This window comes from Mytilus trossulus, chromosome 1 (assembly GCF_036588685.1).
Source record: "Mytilus trossulus isolate FHL-02 chromosome 1, PNRI_Mtr1.1.1.hap1, whole genome shotgun sequence".
Classification (NCBI taxonomy): Eukaryota; Metazoa; Mollusca; class Bivalvia; order Mytilida; family Mytilidae; genus Mytilus; species Mytilus trossulus.
In genome coordinates, this window is record NC_086373.1 from 105,454,781 (window position 1) to 105,474,418 (window position 19,638).

Below are 19,638 nucleotides of genomic sequence, written 5' to 3' on the forward strand. Positions count from 1 at the left end.
TGACTTCTGGATTTTAGCAGATATTTTGCACAATTGGAAAATAATTTAGTTTCAACTGTGTATTTCACCGTTGTGTATTTGTTACAGTTGAAAAGGGAAGATAAATGCCACTTACTCAGATAATCCCAAATCTTAATGATTACTGATTTACATTTAATTGTTTGGAAAATTAAATCTAAAAGAAATGATTCATATTTGTAATGTCCTTTCACACATTCTTTTATCTAGATACTTAAAACGTCAGTTTTAAAAAATTGGCATATTTTTCAAGACTTAATTTTAGGGTTATGAAATGGTTCTTTGTAACTGGGGTCCTATTCCAATTTTGATAATAAAAGTGAAAACATAACATTTGGATTGTAAGTTGTTGTTCATTCACACCAATTTAACTTTAGTAAAATTAATTGCAGTTATCTCCCATTATAACTAAACCTGAAATTGACATTCTATATGCTGATTTGTATTCATCATGCTTTTACAACACTAAATAGGAATTACTTTTTCACTGCCATAACATTTCAGAAAACTAGAATTGAAGTTTGATAGGAATAAAGCATTTTTTTCATTTGACCTTCAAATCTATAGCTTCATAATCAAATTTGTCCAAGAACATTTTGATATGTATCTACCTCAGGTACAGGTAATGCACTCTCTAATTCTACAGAGGCTGGACAAGAAGAGTCAGAATTCTCTAAAATTTCTGTTTTCATGGAAATCAATAGTCTGCCTCTGTAGGACACTCCTTCTCCAAGTCCATCATTCAGGTGGGTGTGTTCGTCTAAAAGGCTGTAGTCTCTTGTTGATCCGTACAAATTTATCCAACAAGGACCAAAAGTTGGCAGAAAACCTACAGATAAAATACTAATATTGAATTTTATCTGAACTATTTCAATATGCAATTACAATATGTTGTCAAAATATCCAATATAGTGTTTCAACATTTCATTACACACATTATATTGTTACATACACTGACAATTAATAATCATAAATAGAGGTTTTGAGGAGCCTAATACAGAAGTCTATGCACAACTTTACACAGAATTAGTAAGTCTATTGTCCCAAATGAGGACAATCCTTTACCAAATTTATTGGACAACATTTTTGACATCCAACAGATTATGGGAGTGCAAAATGTTTATAACTGACTACAGTAACTCATACAGGTTTTCAAGACTGGTTGAAATAAAAAGCACAATCAAAAGATGAATATGTTTACAGGTAACAGATGACAAATCAGGGGTATTTAATCATGAGAGCAGCTTACACTGGCCTTTTAGGTCACATCAACTGAAAATTGGTCCCTCAATGCAATAAGCAAAGGTGCTTATCTTTCAAACATGCATTTGTATGGCTCTTATGTGACACATATCATTTTACAAGTTATACCTTTGTCTCCTTCATTAGATATTTTGGCTAGATCTAAAAAGTGGGTTCCTATAACATCATCATTGACTTTATTTTTATCCCGTAGTTGTATTTTGAGTCTCCGACACAGTGGTGGAAACATTTCTGTGAAGACTATCTGTTGGTTCCATATAGGTTCATAGAACCCTTTCTGTACATCTGTTTTGCCCTGCAATACAAAATAAAGATTTAAAAATTTATAAAGTTAAATTCAGTACAATCTAATGTAGCCTCAAATATAGACTTAGATCAGAATATGCATTCATCTCAAGTAAGTACCACAAATTAAAACAAATGGATGGATAGATGAAAGGAAATAAATATAATACCGCCCCTTTCCTTATTTCCATTGATAAAAACCTTCATAATTTGTTTTACTAGATTTATAAAAACAAGGAGATATGGTTATATTGCTAATCAGACAACTTTACACCATAAACCAAAGGAAAAGGAGGTAAACAACAACTGTGTTAAATTCAACAATGAGCAATAACTCATATTGAATAGTAACTGTACAAGGCCCCAGTGTAGCAAAGTGTTGAACCAGCAGAAGATAAAACTTATTAATTTAACTAACAGTTTCTTTTTTTTCCTATTTACTAAAATGAAATACTTAAGTGTTTGGAATTTATTATTTATATAAATATGATTTTAATTTTAACCATAAGACTTACTATATGACCAGCAAAAGACACTTTAACATAAGGATCTACCAAATCTTTACTTTCACCAGTAAATGCTTTCTTAACATTGGCCACGATTCCTGTATTCATCTTAGGTAGGCCCTGAGCTTTGTGTATACGTATCACATATTTGGCACGTGATCTGTCAGAGGACACACCATCTGGTAACAACAGATTTCTGTAAACAAAAGCATTTAGCAATTCAATTGAACTAGATCACATTTATGCAAAAAAACATTTTTTACAATAGAGTTATCTCTCTTTGTTCATAATTTGAGTTGTAATGGAACACATTTATGCCACATTTTTTAAATAGAGTTATCTTTCTTTGTTCATAATTTTGTTTTTTAAAACGAAGACACACAACTTATGTAAATTATAATATAACAGTTATACTTATGGTTATACAAATAATTTCATAACTTGAATGTCTGAATATTTATCATAAGGCAATTGAAATCATGCAAATACAAAATCATTGGGCTATTCTGGGGTTGGCACCCTTAGGGTCTTTCAGTCCACCAACAGTGGTACTGACTAATTGGGGGAAAATAAACATATTGCATATTAATTTTAGTATGAACAAAATATTTGTCTAGAGTAATCTTAATAAAATATGCCAAAGACATTGTACGAACATCAAAACCCAAAACAGTAAAATAGGACTAGTTAAACAAACTGAAAATTTGTATTTGTAATAAAAAATGTCTCTTTTTTTATCATCCCAATACTCATTATGTAAATGGAACCTAGAAGTCTAATATAAAATAGTGTTTAAGCTAGTGTGTAGATAATTACCCTTCAATATCATCCTCATCTTTGTCTGTTTTTGGAGGAACCTGTTAAAAACAAAAATTTATTAATACGTCGTTGGATCAGTTGGAAACACCTGTGAATCAATAGACACATTCTATATTTTGTTATTAGTGCTAGGTATTTTTGGTCGTTCTTTTGATACAGATATTTTTATAAGAGTTCTGCTATAAGAAGTAGAAACATTGGATCAACTCAGTTATTTGAACTGTTTTATATTTCAATTACCATCAGCATGGTAAGTACAAACCTCCTGGATGCCTTCTCTTCAAACAGTCCAATCTTTCATGTTATAGTTTTGTTTCATGTCATTTCTTCATCAGGAAAAATTTAAATTTCAAGAGTCTTTCCAAGGACATTCAATTATTTGTGTGACTAGTTTTGTATTATAACAATGTTCAAGGATTGGACAATCATGGAATGCATTTGGCTTCCAACAAGTGTTTAAATAATTGCAGACTTTTTTAATACCTTTAATAAATTATCTACATATAGCTCAAATAATTTCAGATTTAATATAATTCATTTTGATAAATTTTTTACTACTAATTCAATTAAACATAATTTGACAATGTGTAAGGTCATACTAACATACATTTAGCCTCTAGTTCTTAAATATAGTATTCATCATATAATCTATTTACAATAAGGGCACAGCACAAGCACACCATTCGTTACCAAGGAAAATGGTACCATATAAGTGGTTTATTCTATTTATAATTTGTATATGAAGGGTAGCCTACCTTTATGGAATCTCCTTTGCCTATTACAGCAATATCACATTTGAGGTATCCCTTTAGACCACCATTGATGTCATCTGGGTCGGTTAACATGGCCCACTTATGGTAAAACTGGTGATCTATAATTACAAACACATGTAGAATATGCTAACAAAAACCACTGCATATATTATCCTTGAATTTTTCATAAAAACAGTGTAGGAACAATAACATATTAATAAATTGAATTATATCATGACTGTAAAATAAATACAATTATTGAAGATTATATTCTACAAAACACATGTAGAATTCGCTAAAACCTCAGCATATATTATCCTTGAATTTTCAGAAAAAAATTGTAATTTAATTACCTATGTAGGGACAATAACATATCAATAAACTGAATTATATCATTACTGTAAAATTTATAAGATTATTGAAGATAATATTCTACAAATAACAGAGGGCATTAATGGAGAAAAAAAGTCAATTGTATGTTTTCTACATGTTTTTAATGCATTGGGGCTTTATTGGTTGTAATTCATCTCTATATGATAAAAACATCTTAATGTATTGTGTCTGATGACAGATTATCTTTATCACAGAGCAGACATCATAACATGAACAATCGTCAAGTCTCATCTATGCATAAAACACTTAATCAACTTTATATTTTTTATTATGAATAAAAGCAGTAAGAATATAATGAATATGGTAACAGTATATTTAAAGAAAAAAGATATATGTCTAATTTCTGGAAATAAATAATAAAATTGAGAAAGGAAATGGGGAATGTGTCAAAAGTCTATCTTATAGTTTATAACAGTCTTGCAATAATCCTAAACAAGGGATATAGAGTGAACAGTAGTGGATTAACACAGTAAGGACAAGTCCATTTCATTTTGGAACTCTAGTTTTTATATTTTGCATATTCAGTTATACTTATCAATCAGAATACCTATTACTTTTTTAATTCTGGTTCAGTCTAAATGGTTTCACAAAGATTTGAAAATGTATGTTATTACATTGAAAGAAAATACATTTGAACTGCGAATTATTGCTTAATTATACCCCTGCTTTAAGTCTTCCTTAATTATACCCCTGCTTTAAGTCTTCCTTAATTATACCCCTGCTTTAAGTCTTCCTTAATTATACCCCTGCTTTAAGTCTTCCTTAAACAAGAGGTTGATGAGCAAATGATTTGAGAAGGCCTTCAGGTAAAGCATGCTCACAGGAAGCTTTATACCTAAAAAGTATTTGATAATCAAGAAATTCATGACAATCAATGTAACTATGTACCACAAAGTGCAGTATACTAAAATGAGGCTTTTTACCAAATATCAGAAAGCCAAACAGAAGTACTAAATGGTACAGCAGTAACAGTTTACTCAGACAAGACTTTATACCAAATATCAGAAAGCCAAACAGATGAATTTAGTAAGATAAGTTATCATGCTTTACCAAAAGTCCCTTCCTGACAAATCAGGTTGATATTATCACATTTCTACACCACTTTTTGTTTTAGTCTTAAAGGGTCAGGCATACACTTGATGTGATTCATGATGAGTCAGGCCATACTAAAAAATAATTGTGCTTACCCTATTTGCTTTACCCTCAATGTTATACAACTTGTAAATTGATGTTATGTTTTAAGCTGGTATCATACAAACAAGCAATATAACTTTTTAAATAATGGATTCAAATAAGATCTACATTTAAGCTACTTCAGACTTATGGGTAGGAAACACCAATCTGCTTTATCTAAATACTATTAAACAAACTGACATCAATCAACACACTGGGAGCTCACTAACAGATCCACAAAAAACATAATGCAAACTGTACATAATTGGGCTGTATTTTGGATTATTTAAATTTACAAATGTGGATGCAAGAACAAAATGTATGTTTACACTTACATAGACATATCTTATTAAAAACTAATGAAATAGTGTGCACTAGTGTATTGTGCACCTGCATGGAACACATTATCTATTTAAAATATGTGTATAAATCTAGAAGTGAATGGAATACATCTAAAATGTGCCTTAAATTGTGATTTCCCTGCAAGTATAACAATGCTACATTTATCTTTTCCCTCTTTCTTCAATCAAAAGAGTTCTATATGTCTGCAAAATTTTACCCAAAATTGAAAATCAGTGCAACTATCTATACTTCTCATGCAGGGATTACTGTTAAGAAGTAATTTTTTAAAGATAAAATTAATGAAAAAGGCTTAAAACATTAAGTTTGGAATAAGTTGAGTAAGTTCGCTAAAGAGCGAAAATGAAAACAATGATGTTTCAATTGTAGCAATAAGCAATATTGAAGAAAAGTACTAAAAGATAAATAAAACAGACAACACATATTTGGACTAGAGTCACATGGACTATATGCAGAGTACAGACCTTGACTTGCATAGACAGTGGCTACATCCAATTTATACATTCCTAATGGTTTATTACTGCGTAGAAGTCTGCCGGACTGACATACCTGATATAAGATATACAGTTTATATGATACATTATCATCCGTATACCTGAAAATCAAACTTATGTTATATTCTAAATAATGTCACCTTCTACATGTAGGATTTCAAGATTTTATTTCAATTTATTTGAAATTCATTAATGTTGAATGATTCAGTCCTCAATAGTCTAAAATGCTGTTATCTCCCCTAAGTTTTAAAGTCTATATAATGAGCCAACATTTAATGTAGAAAATGACTTTGTAAGTGTTGAAATATTGTAAGAAATCAACACTTTATACTACATGCAGTAACTAAATAACTCAAACAATATATTCCCAAAACCAGAACGTATGTGATACAGACCAAAGCAGTGTATAAGACAAGAAGCATATATGTACCACCAGCAAATTTTCCTCCATATACAGTATATATTTCTTTTGTATGCAATATATATATTTATATGAGAGCCTGAGTTTCTGAACATAATGATTTGTTTGTGAAACCCTAGCTGGAAGCATATGATAAAAGCAATACACAAAGAAATGCTTTAAACCACAATAACATGATATAAAATAATGCCATGTTCATGCTTTTTAATTTTTTTGGTCTACCAAATTTATTCTAAAAGTTCATAAAGTCATTTATTATAACTATTTAAGGATATACTTAGTAAACCTTATAAATATTAAATTTTAAATATTATTCCTACATTAGAGAAACAGTCAACTCAGAAGAGGAATAATGGAAGGTATGTATTAATTGTCAACACTTTAGGTTAATGAACAACTCGGTAGGTTAGGTCAAAGACATGCATCACTAAATGACATTGGTTTATATAAGTTATTAGAAATCCAACCAATCAATCAAGGATAATAATTGTAATGAAATCTACCAGATGTCCCGTATATATTGCCAAGATCCATCTTGAATGATCCTATATTGGTACCCTTTCGCAAAATATTACGAGAATGTAATACCTAAAACACAAATATATACATTTCATTCCACAACATGGTATAAATCTAAATGGATGCACATCCAAGGGTAAGTTTTTTGTGCTTCAAGACTTAAAACATAAATAAATGGAGAATATGTCCATTGGACACACAGGCTGACCCTGTTTGCTTAAAACATTATAAAGGGACATAACTAAAAAATGTTAAAAGTGACAGGACATCAAAATATCCATCCATGTCAACTCAGACTTTTTCAAATAATCTTGGACTGGGATAATATAAATAATACTTAAATGATTACAACTTTGTACAAATAAGTGATTGTTATATCTTAGGAACCAATAGATCATATATAATCACTGATACCACTGAGTAAACCAGACTAAGAGCATTTTGCTGTAAAGCTCCCATTTGATGGTATAATCTGACCAAGAATGTAAAGAAATGGTGCATAGCTCTTTCATTTGAAAAAAAACCTACAAGACAATACAAACATAAAAGCTTTAGCCCAAACATATAGGATTTGCAACATTTGCATATTGAATGAAATGGATGATAAGGAGTATGAAAGACAACACATATCAAACAAAATAATGAGAGCAATTGCCCACTCATTATATAGCTATTCAATATTGTTGAATAAATGTGACGAATAATTGGTATGTGTAATCAACATTTTAAAGATGTATACGCTTTAAGCTGTCACACAGCCTTTCATTTTCAGTCACCTGGAAACAGGTTAGCCTGAAAAAATTCTTGACCACTACAGCATGAAAGTTAGGTTGATCATGGGGCTACTCACAAACCAGCTCAATCTGAATAAAGAAAGTGTCAAGGGAAGAATATGGGGTAATATATCTGTCAGAGCTCATAGGGCAGTCTACATGTGCTGTTTTTTATTACAAGTATCCTCTTTGTGTTCTAATCAAATGAATTGTACTTTCACATGCTTTGATGATCTATATCCTACCCTTGGATAAGGGGAAATAACTCTAATCATATTCACTCAATAGATCAGAGTTATTTCCCCTTATCCAAGTTACAATCTATACTTTGGAATATAAATCATAAAAACCTCTTTTTACTGTAAATTACATGGAAATTTGATCAAAACCCTTCATAATGCATGATAACGATTCTAGCTTTAATCACTTAATAACTAGAGGCTCTAAAGAGCCTGTGTCGCTCACCTTGGTCTATGTGCATATTAAACAAAGGACACAAATGGATTCATGACAAAATTGTATTTTGGTGATGGTGATGTGTTTGAAGTTCTTACTTTACTGAACGATTTTGCTTCTTACAATTATATCTATCATGAACTTTGCCCATTAGTAACAGAGAACTATATTTGGTAAAAATTTACATAAATTTACCAAATTAATGAAAATTGTTAAAAATTGACTATAAAGGGCAATAACTCCTTAAGGGGTCAATTCACCATTTAGGTCATGTTGACTTATTTGTAGATCTTACTTTGCTGAACATTATTGCTGTTTACAGTTTATCGCTATCTATAATAGTATTCAAGATAACCAAAAACGGCAAAATTTCTTTAAAAATTACCAATTGGAGGGCAGCAACCCAACAACCAGTTGTCCAATTCATCTGAAAAATTCAGGGCAGATAGATATTGACTTGATTAACTATTTAACTTCTTGTCAGATTTGCTCTAGATGCTTTGGTTTCATAGTTATAAGCAAAAAACTGCATTTTACCCCTATGTTCTATTTTTAGCCGTGGCTGGCCATCTTGGTTGAAATGCCAGGTCAGCGGACACATTTTTCAAACTAGATACCCCAAAGATGATTGTGGCCTAGTAGTTTCAGTGGAGATTTTGTAAAAGATTACTTAGATTTATGAAAAATGGTTAAAGATTGACTATAAAGGGCAATAACTCCTAAAGGGGTCAACTGACCATTTTGGTCATGCTGACTTATTTGTAGATCTGACTTTGCTGAACATTATTGCTGTTTACAATTTATCTCTATCTATAATAATATTCAAGATAATAACCAAAAACAGCAAAATTTCCTCAAAATTACCAATTCAGGGGCAGCAACCCAACAACCGATTGACCGATTCATCTGAAAATTTCAGGGCAGATAGTTCTTGACCTGATAAACATTTTTATCCCATGTCAGATTTCCTCAAAATGCTTTGGTTTTTGAGTTATAAGCCAAAAACTGCATTTTACCCCTATGTTCTATTTTTAGCGGTGGCGGCCATCTTGGTTGGTTGACCAGGTCACGCCACACATTTTTTAAACTAGATGCCCCAAAGATGATTGTGGGCAAGTTTGGATTAATTTGGCCAAGTAGTTTCAGAGGAGAAGATTTTTGTAAAAGATTACTTTAATTTACAAAAAATGGTTAAAAATTGACTATAAAGGGCAATAACTCCGAAACGGGTCAACTGACCATTTTGGTCATGTTGACTTATTTGTAGATCTTACTTTGCTGAACATTATTGCTGTTTACAGTTTATCTCTATCTATAATAATATTCAAGATAATAACCAAAAACAGCAAAATTTCCTCAAAATTACCAATTCAGGGGCAGCAACCTAACAACCGATTGACCGATTCATCTGAAAATTTTAGGGCAGATAGATCTTGACCTGATAAACATTTTTATCCCATGTCAGATTTCCTCAAAATGCTTTGGTTTTTGAGTTATAAGCCAAAAACTGCATTTTACCCCTTTGTTCTATTTTTAGCCGTGGCGGCCATCTTGGTTGGTTGACCAGGTCACGCCACACATTTTTTAAACTAGATACCCCAAAGATGATTGTGGGCAAGTTTGGATTAATTTGGCCAAGTAGTTTCAGAGGAGAAGATTTTTGTAAAAGATTACTTTAATTAACGAAAAATGGTTAATAATTGACTATAAAGGGCAACAACTCCTAAACGGGTCAACTGACCATTTTGGTCATGTTGACTTATTTGTAGATCTTACTTTGCTGAACATTAATGCTGTTTACAGTTTATCTCTAACTATAATAATATTCAAGATAATAACCAAAAACAGCAAAATTTCTTCAAAATTACCAATTCAGGGGCAGCAACCCAACAACCAATTGACCGATTCATCTGAAAATTTCAGGGCAGATAGATCTTGACCTGATACACATTTTTACCCCATGTCAGATTTGCTCTAAATGCTTTGGTTTTTGAGTTATAAGCCAAAAACTGCATTTTACCCCTATGTTCTATTTTTAGCCGTGGCGGCCATCTTGGTTGGTTGACCGGGTCACGCCACACATTTTTTAAACTAGATACCCCAATGATGATTGTGGCCAAGTTTGGTTTGATTTGGCCCAGTAGTTTCAGAGGAGAAGATTTTTGTAAAAGTTAACGACGACGGACGACGACGACGACGGACGACGGACGACGACGGACGACGACGGACGACGGACGACGGACGCCAAGTGATGAGAAAAGCTCACTTGGCCCTTCGGGCCAGGTGAGCTAAAAATATATTACCATTAAATATAAGACATAAATTATGTAATATAGAAATATTAATAGCTTAGTTTTAATTACAAATTGATTTATATCCATTAGGAAAATCCTATATAATTTCAGTTTTCAAATATTTTCTGCAAATTGTATTATCTCAATTACGCCTACTGGAAAACATATTGTTTGAAGTGTGACAATACAGTTCTAGTCACATTGTTGACTTAATTACACCATACCAATTAATAAAAACATTGTTTGGATAGTTTCATAATCATTGATCAATGTTTGCTGTTTATCTTTGATCAATGATGAAACTTATACATTAAATATAGCTTTACATAATGAGAAATTACTGCAACAATAATGTGTCACGAAAAATATTAAAAGATGTACTAAAATAATCTAAGCTTTTACTTAAGCTCTTATATACAATAATATATCATACTTCAAACATTGCTAGTTTCAAGGTCAAGGTCTGATAAACCAAATTATAAGTACATGTACACCTTACAATCATTCCATACAGTTTATGGTTGACCTATTGATAATAGTTTAAAGAAAACCGACCAGACCTTGAAAATTTATATTGAATAATGGACCATGAATATGAGATCCAGGTAAGATGAACACTGCAAGTACACTTTATAATAGTTCCATAGATCTCATATGTTAATTGATGTATCAAATAAAGAATCTAAAAAAAAACCCAATTAACGTCATTAACCACAAAAAACTTATCATTGACCAATGAATTATGAAAATGAGGTCAAGGTCAGATGATTCCTGCCAGACAGATATATAAACATTACAATAATCCTATACACCAAACATAGTCGACCGTTTGCTGATATTTTAAGATAAACAGACAGCACCAAAACTTAATGGGGTTTCTGTGGCCAAGTGGTCTAAGTAGTTACTTTAGTAATCACTGGGCAGTCAACACTTAGGTGGTGAGTTCAAACCCTGCTAGTGCTGATTCACTAGACTCAAATCTTAGTTGACTAGAATTGTCAGTTTTCCTATCAATGTGCAGTGGTTTTCTCCAGGTGCTCCAGCTTCCTCCATCAATGAAAACTGGTACTTAAAAGTGGCTTTAAAACACCGAAAATCAATTCAAAACAAATAAAAAAATTAACATTGAACAATGAACAATGAACCATGGAATGAGGTCAAGGTAAAATAAAACCTGACAGACTGAAATGAACATCATAAAATATTTTCCATACACCAAATATAGCTGACCTATATATTGCATACAGTATAAGAAAAATAGTCCAAAACACAAACTTAAAACAACTTTTAACAATTTAACCATGGAAATGAGGTCAATGTCAGATGACAACTGCCAGTTGGACATGTACACCTTACAATCATTCCATACACCAAATATAGCAGACCTATTGCTTATAGTATCTGAGATATAGACTTGACCACAAAAGCTTTAACTTGTTCACTGATCCATAAAAATTGGGTCGAGCTCCTAGGGTGAAAATGAATATCATAGTGTAATAACCTTTCGGGTAGTGAAATATGATAAAAGAATTTATGAAAAATATATCAGCTATCAACCAATCAAAATCCAGGATGGTAAGGTGAGGTGTAATTATAAAATCAATACAATCTAAGCTAGATCAAGAGTGATAAATGAAAACCACAGTATTTTCCATTTTAATTCTTGTATAACCGTAATCCACATCGACCTTGAAGATGAGTACCATACAGTTCATTTTCAATTATTCTTATACAGTGAAACCTGTCCAAACCGAACACCAGCGGGACTTTGCGTTTTGTTCGGTTTTCACAGGTGTTCGGATTGTAGAGGTTAACGGAAGTCGACACCAAAATAATTGTACTGGCATTTACTGACAAGGGATAATAGGTAATAAAACGGACAACAGTTTATTTTTGTGTTGATTTAGATGTAAATGTAAAAATAAAATAAGATGAAGATAAACGTTATGATACATTTTTGTTTATAAATCAAACGCCACTCTGTCAATCACGCTCGTCGTTGGGAGATATCCGACGTGGAGTGATTTTGCTTTTCATAATTATTTTCTCATCCGTTAATTCACTGACCAATTCAGATTCACAGTCACTGTCAAATGACGATTCCGTTGTTGAATCGGGAACGTCATTGTACGAACGAGTTCTCGGACTAAACTTATCACCCGCTGATTGATACTTCGGCACACGATAACAGTGAAACTACGGCAGGGGTCCAGTTTATTCTCAGACTTAATCGTTGCTTAATAGCTAAAGGAAGTCTTCGGGTGCATTCAAATCAAATATATAGGGCCTGTAAAGGGAATCCAGCAATCGAAATCCATTGAATTTGTTGTGTTGCACGACTTCTTAATCTAGTGAAAGGCTTTAAAACTATTATTTAATTAAACAGTTTAGCTACAGAATAGCAGTTATGATTTTGTGGCCGTAATTATTTGAGTCTGAGGGAAAGTTCCTTTCTTGTAATTATCGGCGATGTGGGTAGCTGACCAGTTTAACGTTTCCTTACTAAAAATCATTTTATACATGGACACAGACATGCTAATTAGTTTGTAATAACAACTTACAAGTTTATTAAACCTCAAACATCCTCGGGGATACTCTGCCATCCTGTGTTTGTTTAATTAAATCATGTAAATCATTAATAATATTTTATTGTTTTAATTGCTATTGATCGATTTTGACAGGTAATTTTTAGATACAAATTAACTAACGAGTCTTCAAAAGCATTCGGTATTCGGTGTTGACAGGGTTCGTTTTTTTCAGGTTAAATTAACGTTAAATAATAGGGAAATTTTGTGTGACTTTGAAAATTGTTCGGTTTAACCTGAAATTCGGTTTTATCAGGGTTCGGTTTACCCAGGTTTCACTGTAACAACTTATAGCATGTGAAATATACCCACATCTCCAGTTATAAGAGGATTAAATCTGTAAATCATACTATTTATAGCTAATTCTTGTAGTACTTACTGTCAGTGTGATGATTTTATCAAATAACATTGCAGGAGCCATGTGAAAGTCAAATACAAAATACTGCAATAATAAAAGTACATAACAGTCAAAGACATTAAAAAAATAATTACCTCAAATATAGGTATGTTGTATTTGATTTCGTGTACAAATATCGAAGTGCTTTTTTTTATAGATGACATGAACTTTGTAAGTTTGCTTTGTCACTTTATTCAATTACATGTATTATAGTTTTCATGGTGATACATGTATATCTTATTTTCTATTGTTCTGTTTAGATAGTTTATTCCGTTATCAAATATCTTTGAAGTATTTTTTATTAAAGTACATTTGAACTCAGCAAAGATTAAGTGTTAATCCAGGTAGCACTCTATAGTCTTGAAGAAGATCTTTGTCAATTCAACTGCAATTCCCAATATTTTAGGAAACTAGACTCTTGTATTGTGTCAGAGCTTGCGCATCATTGTTAGCAGTATGATGACCTAAAGTTTTGTTAACGTCAGGTTGTCAGGAAGCTGTCAAGCATTATTTACCTGCAAGTCTTGTTACAAACTAAACTATTCTATTTTTACAGGCAATTCTGTTTTTTTTCTGTTTATCATTCAATATCTTTTTTCTGTCTATAGGACTGGATATAAAATTGGCAATGGTATCTATACTCTTTGTAAAAGAGGGGAAAAGGAAATGAAACTCATAGGTCTAAAATAAACTGACAATGCCATGGCTTAAAAAGAAAAGAAATTTAACAAATGTCTTGTATTCTGTGCTTTATCTGAACTGTGTAAATCAGTTATAAGAAATTTTTTTGACTTTGCAAGAAAGGTCAATGATCTATTCTTACCTCGTTGTAATAAGGACAGTTTGTTGATTCTTTGACACTTGTGTATTTTTTCTCATTTCCTACTTGAACACAAACAACTGGATCCATATTTACACCAGCTAACTGTCGAGCTTCTATAACTGTTACACAGATCTGAAATGCAGTGTTAGCAATTTATTGAAACAAGCCATAAGACCAAATTTTTCAACTATAAAAAATGAATTGATGATTAACATTTAAGACAAGGAAATATAAGCATGATATTGATTAATGATTGTTTTTTGGTTGCTTAACATTTTGTGGCAAATATTTCATGCATGTTCAGGACTTAAACAAATTAACAGGTCTTTTAAAAGAGGTCGCCCTGGATGAAGGTCAGGGAAACTTCAACTACCACTGGAAAAAAGTAAAATCACAATACCCAGAAAGCCAAGGAAATTCAAAATTGAAAGTCCCTACTCAAACGGCAAAATTCATGCTATGTTCCGTTCAATTCTATTCAGTGTTTTTCTAGAAGTGTAAAATGTAAAAAGTTAACGATGACAACAGACGATGACAACCACGGGCCAGGTGAGCTAAAAATAAGGGTATATTGGAAATCAACTCATTCAGTTTTGTTTTGTTTTACACTTGCTGAGGAGGAGTTTTATCCTGCTATCTTAACTTCTAATGGTAACAGTATCATAGACCTAGAAAGCCATCCAATTTCATAAATAGGACTCCAACATATTTAATAACCAACTTGCATATATTTACCTCTACTTAGCCTGGAAATACACTAAAAATCTTAAAGAAGAAAATGTTATTCATAACTCATAGAGACTAAGGTATGTAACCTGTGATGTTCTTGTTATAATTTGCAATTTTTGATTTATAAATTAGGTTTAAAACTGGAAATGTTTTTGTAATAAAGGATTCTGAGAGCAAGTATTTACAATATTGAGCAGCCACTTTTAAGCATTCTACAATAGCAAATATGAGACTATTTTTACCATTTGGAAATATATACCTGAAAGTCCTGAGCTTTTAAAGATGGAGGTTCAATATTAGGTGATTTCCCTCTGTTTCTGCAATTAAAAAAACCCAACATTTATCATATTCTGAACAAAGTCCACTCTGTGTTATTTTGTTAGATGATTTCTATTTGTATCCATTTGATGAGTTGAGCCTTTTCCAACTGATTTTTATAGTAGGTTCTTATGTTATACTGTTTCACCACTGTCCCAGGTTAAGAGTTTTGGAATCCCACTTACATGTATAAACCCTCCACATTGTGTATGTATGTCCCAAGTCAGGAGCCTTTAATTCAGTGGCTATCGTTTGTTGCTGTGTTAAATATTTGTTTTTACATAAATTAGGCCATTAAATTTCTCGTTTGAATTGTTTTACATTTGTGATTTTGAGGCCTTTTATAGCTGACTATGCGGTATTAACCCCATATCTCTTAAAATATTCAAATGAATGTTACCTTCTCTGTGTAATTGGTGTTGTGATTGTTGATGCACGGCCATCACTTGCATTGTCATCATCCATGTCTGACCTTCGACCCAGTAATGAGGCCATCTCTGCTGCCTTAGCATCCAAACTTGTGTCTGAAATATGAACGAACACAAAACTGAAAAATTATATAAGGGAAAGAAACTCAATATTCTTATTTCTCATGCTAGCCACAAGTGGCTCAATTATTTCAATATTCACCTTTTGGACAATTTAAGAAAGAACTTAAAGTGAAACTCAAAAACTTTATGACAAAGCTATTCCTACATAAATTATCTTAGATAGTGAACCTAACATGCATTTTCAGTCATATGTCAACTCATTCTTATTGGTAAGTCCATTTTCAGTTTTATGATGATCTATTAAAAAAATTGAAAGGTTTTAAAATCATAATACCTCAGATTAACCAGTTGTTCATGTTATTTTATTAACCGGTGATGTGTGTGTACAGTCTTTGTCACAATACCTGAAGAACTGTCAGAAAATTTAATTGAAGGATAAACCTTCCAATTCAGAATGATAAATACCCTCTAGTTCAGGTTCGGGTTCCAGTAAAGATATTTTATCATCTAACACTCCTGACGGTCGTCTGTTCACAGTCATCATCATCTGTACAGCTGACTTAAACACCTTCGAACTGCAAAAGAACAAGATTCAAAAATGAAAAAAAAATCTAGATTGATAATCAGTGTCATCTAATGACTAGTCTACTGATAAGGAAGAGTTAAGTTGTATGAAAAGTCTACAAATAAGATTGAAATAGCAAAATGTGTAAGTTGTTGCCTGTTTTTCCACCATCTCACAATTAAGAACTTACCCTTACCACTATAGCTTAATTTTGAGGTAAAGGTCATATGACATATGTCAGACAGTCATACTTCTGGCAAAAAATCTACATACAAAATTTATACACTTATCATGTATTGTTAGTGGGAACAGACTTCATTCTAAAAAGTTATCCTGATCATTGTTGCTGGAAATTAAGGTCAAAACATTATGTACCACTGACCAGTGTTTGATCAGTTATTTGAAGTCCTACTTCATTGTAATATGTCACAATGTATTGTTGGGTTGATGTCTCATTGTAGATTAGACAAAATCTCAATTTATTCATACTTAAAAAATTTAACTCTTCCATATCACTAAGTAAAGAAGAATATGAATTTCAATAATGGAAAAAAATCAAGTAATTTTTTGACAAACAATGTAATAAAATAGAACAAAACATTTGTTTTAAGGAAGATCCTTTAGAGAAACTAGACAAATTCAACCTTTATGTTTTAGACATAGCATACTAAACATTGCCAAGTAGTAAAACAAATTGATCTATAAAGACAGATTGACTATAACACTTTGTACACATTACAGCCAGTAAATGAAGATGAATGGTTTCAAAACCATGGTTATTTTAACTTAAATGATCAAGAATTCTCTAATTAAACCATGAAATATTACCCAAAGGAACTAATTTAAAAAAAATCTAATTAAAACAGAAATAGTTTCCTATGGTAGATTTGATATGTCACATGGGAAAGTCTATACTAAAAAATTACAACATATATTAAATCTTTTTAATACATTCTGTTTGTACCAGTCCCAAATTAGGTCGGTCAGTGTCTGCCTTATTGGATTTTTGTTTTAGCATGAAGCAGGCCTTAGGTTTTCTCTTTTGAGTTAACTATACGGTGTGGGTTCTGATCATTGTTGAAGGCTGTACAGTGCCCAATGGATCTGTAGTCTCTGATTGATAGTGGTCTCATTGGCATCAGACCATATATCCTTATCTTTACATTCCATACTTCCTTATTCTACTGCTAAAATCGTTTTTGGACATTGTTTTAAGAAAAAAAGTAGCATGAAATAACATTCACTATGCTTACAGGTACCAAGAACAGGCTAAAATGAATCTTAAACACAAATATCTATCAGGAGATGTTTAAAAGAAAAATATCTTATCCTATACCTAGGAGGCTGTAATAGGACAATAGTATGTAACCAACAATTAAAAGGAATGACATTTTGCCAATTTCTTTAAACAAACAGAAACCAATAAAAAGTTTTGAAAATAACCTCCCCTAAAAAACATTTTTAGTTTTTATCAACCTAATCAATAACCCTTTGGATATTAGATTAAAAAAAACAGATGTACTGATTATATTATATGTTGTACTTAATAATGGACTTACTGCAACTTTGAGATGAAGAACAGCAATAAAGCATTGATTTTATGTTTGTGTTTAAGGGCCAGTTGAAGCCCTTCTCTGGGTGATTGATTTTCTTGCTGTGTTTGAAACCCATTGGTGGCTGTGGGGAGTTTTTCTGCTGTTTTGTCAGGTTGGTGTCTCTTTGACACATTCCCCATTTCCGTTCTCAATTTTACCATATCCTTTCTATCACATTAATGACCCAATCATCTTTCTCCAGAAGAGATAAAATCACAAGAAAGTAGTTACAAAATGTTTCCTTTAGAAACTGAAATTTGATAATTTATCATACTGCATTATATCCACAAATTGGTGGTTTGGTAGAGAAAATAACAAACATAAATATCCCTCTTCTAAAATACATGGAAAAATACTTATAAAATGTCAGATAGTCAAATTACCATAGCAATTGTGGTAACAACTTCAGAGTGACAAAACTCCTCTAAAGACACATCAATAATGTCATGTTATATAATTCAAAACAAAAAATCAATAGTTTTCAAATGTTATAAAAGAAAAAAGATTCAAAATTCGGTTAATAATACTCAGCATCAGAATGAATGTCTTTCTAAAGATCATTGAAGTCTGTGTTATGTCATACACAAGTTATCAAAGCTCAATTTTCTCTCCTGAATGATATTTATATATTTTTTGATGGATAGCTTCAAACACAATGGCATGTATTGCTAAGAATGACATTATTACAATAATAATGATCATACTTGAAACTTAATTTGTGAGAAAGACATGAAAAGGTTCCAAAGTATCTAAATATAAAAAAGGAGATGTGGTATGATTGACAATGAGACATCTATTTTCAAGAGACCAAATGACACTGAAATCAACAAATATAGGTCACTGTACAGCCTTCAACAATGAACAAAGCCCATAAAGCAGAATCAGCCATAAAAGTTCCTGAATCGACAAATGTAAAACAATTCAAACTAGAAAACTAACAGCCTAATTTATGTACAAAATAATGAAACTCTATCGCAAAATTTGTTCATAAAGTAATTCGGTATGAAGTTGAAATGACCTGCTAACAAACTTATGTAATAAAAGTGCAACAGAAATTAAGTCCAGACATAGAGATGAAGCATCATGTGCAAGATTGGAGTCTGATTATGTGTGTAATTATAATGTAGTCTAGGAGACATGATATTACATGTACTGCAAATTAATTTGTAAATTTAAATGTTCCTGCTTTTTTTCCAGACATTATCAGTTGATTGTTGATCAGGCTATTTGCACCATACAAACAGTGATATCAGCATTTCTAGAGTACAGAAATACCTGGCTTTGATTATCCATCAAATGTATTTGTAACTGGTACCCAATGGTACAATAAAAAATACTTTTATATTACAGAATCGTGCAGTCATTCTTTTGTTATCTGATGATAAAGTTTAATGAAAAAACATAAGGAACCAATGAAACTAATAATGAGAACCATTCATGTTTATGAAATATAAAATTATTAGCAAATCCAAAATCATATGCAGTCAGCTTACTTATCAGTGTGGACACCTACTCAAAGTGGAAAGATGTAGAATGATATCTCAGTTGTCATTGTTGATCTGAACATGAAGATAAACTGTTTATATTTGTAATAGATTAACTTTTGTTG

General features: G+C 31.7%; 1 protein-coding gene across 4 annotated transcripts in view; it reads right to left on the reverse strand.

Annotated features, from left to right (window-relative positions):
- Positions 1–19,638, reverse strand: part of LOC134695637 (otoferlin-like) — a 133,112-nt gene that overhangs the window by 74,390 nt on the left and 39,084 nt on the right. For 3 of the 4 annotated variants that reach the window (XM_063556981.1, XM_063556955.1, XM_063556972.1), the window contains exons 6-16: positions 16,335–16,444; positions 15,779–15,902; positions 15,320–15,377; positions 14,332–14,463; positions 13,491–13,553; positions 6,988–7,072; positions 3,647–3,762; positions 2,889–2,929; positions 2,082–2,268; positions 1,390–1,576; positions 630–847 (exon numbers count right to left, since the gene is read on the reverse strand). In XM_063556981.1, the coding sequence (XP_063413051.1) occupies positions 630–847; positions 1,390–1,576; positions 2,082–2,268; positions 2,889–2,929; positions 3,647–3,762; positions 6,988–7,072; positions 13,491–13,553; positions 14,332–14,463; positions 15,320–15,377; positions 15,779–15,902; positions 16,335–16,444 (1,321 nt within the window). Of the gene's footprint in view, positions 1–629; positions 848–1,389; positions 1,577–2,081; positions 2,269–2,888; positions 2,930–3,646; positions 3,763–6,033; positions 6,119–6,987; positions 7,073–13,490; positions 13,554–14,331; positions 14,464–15,319; positions 15,378–15,778; positions 15,903–16,334; positions 16,445–19,638 lie in introns of all 4 variants that reach the window. The other variant, XM_063556962.1, reaches the window with a different exon arrangement.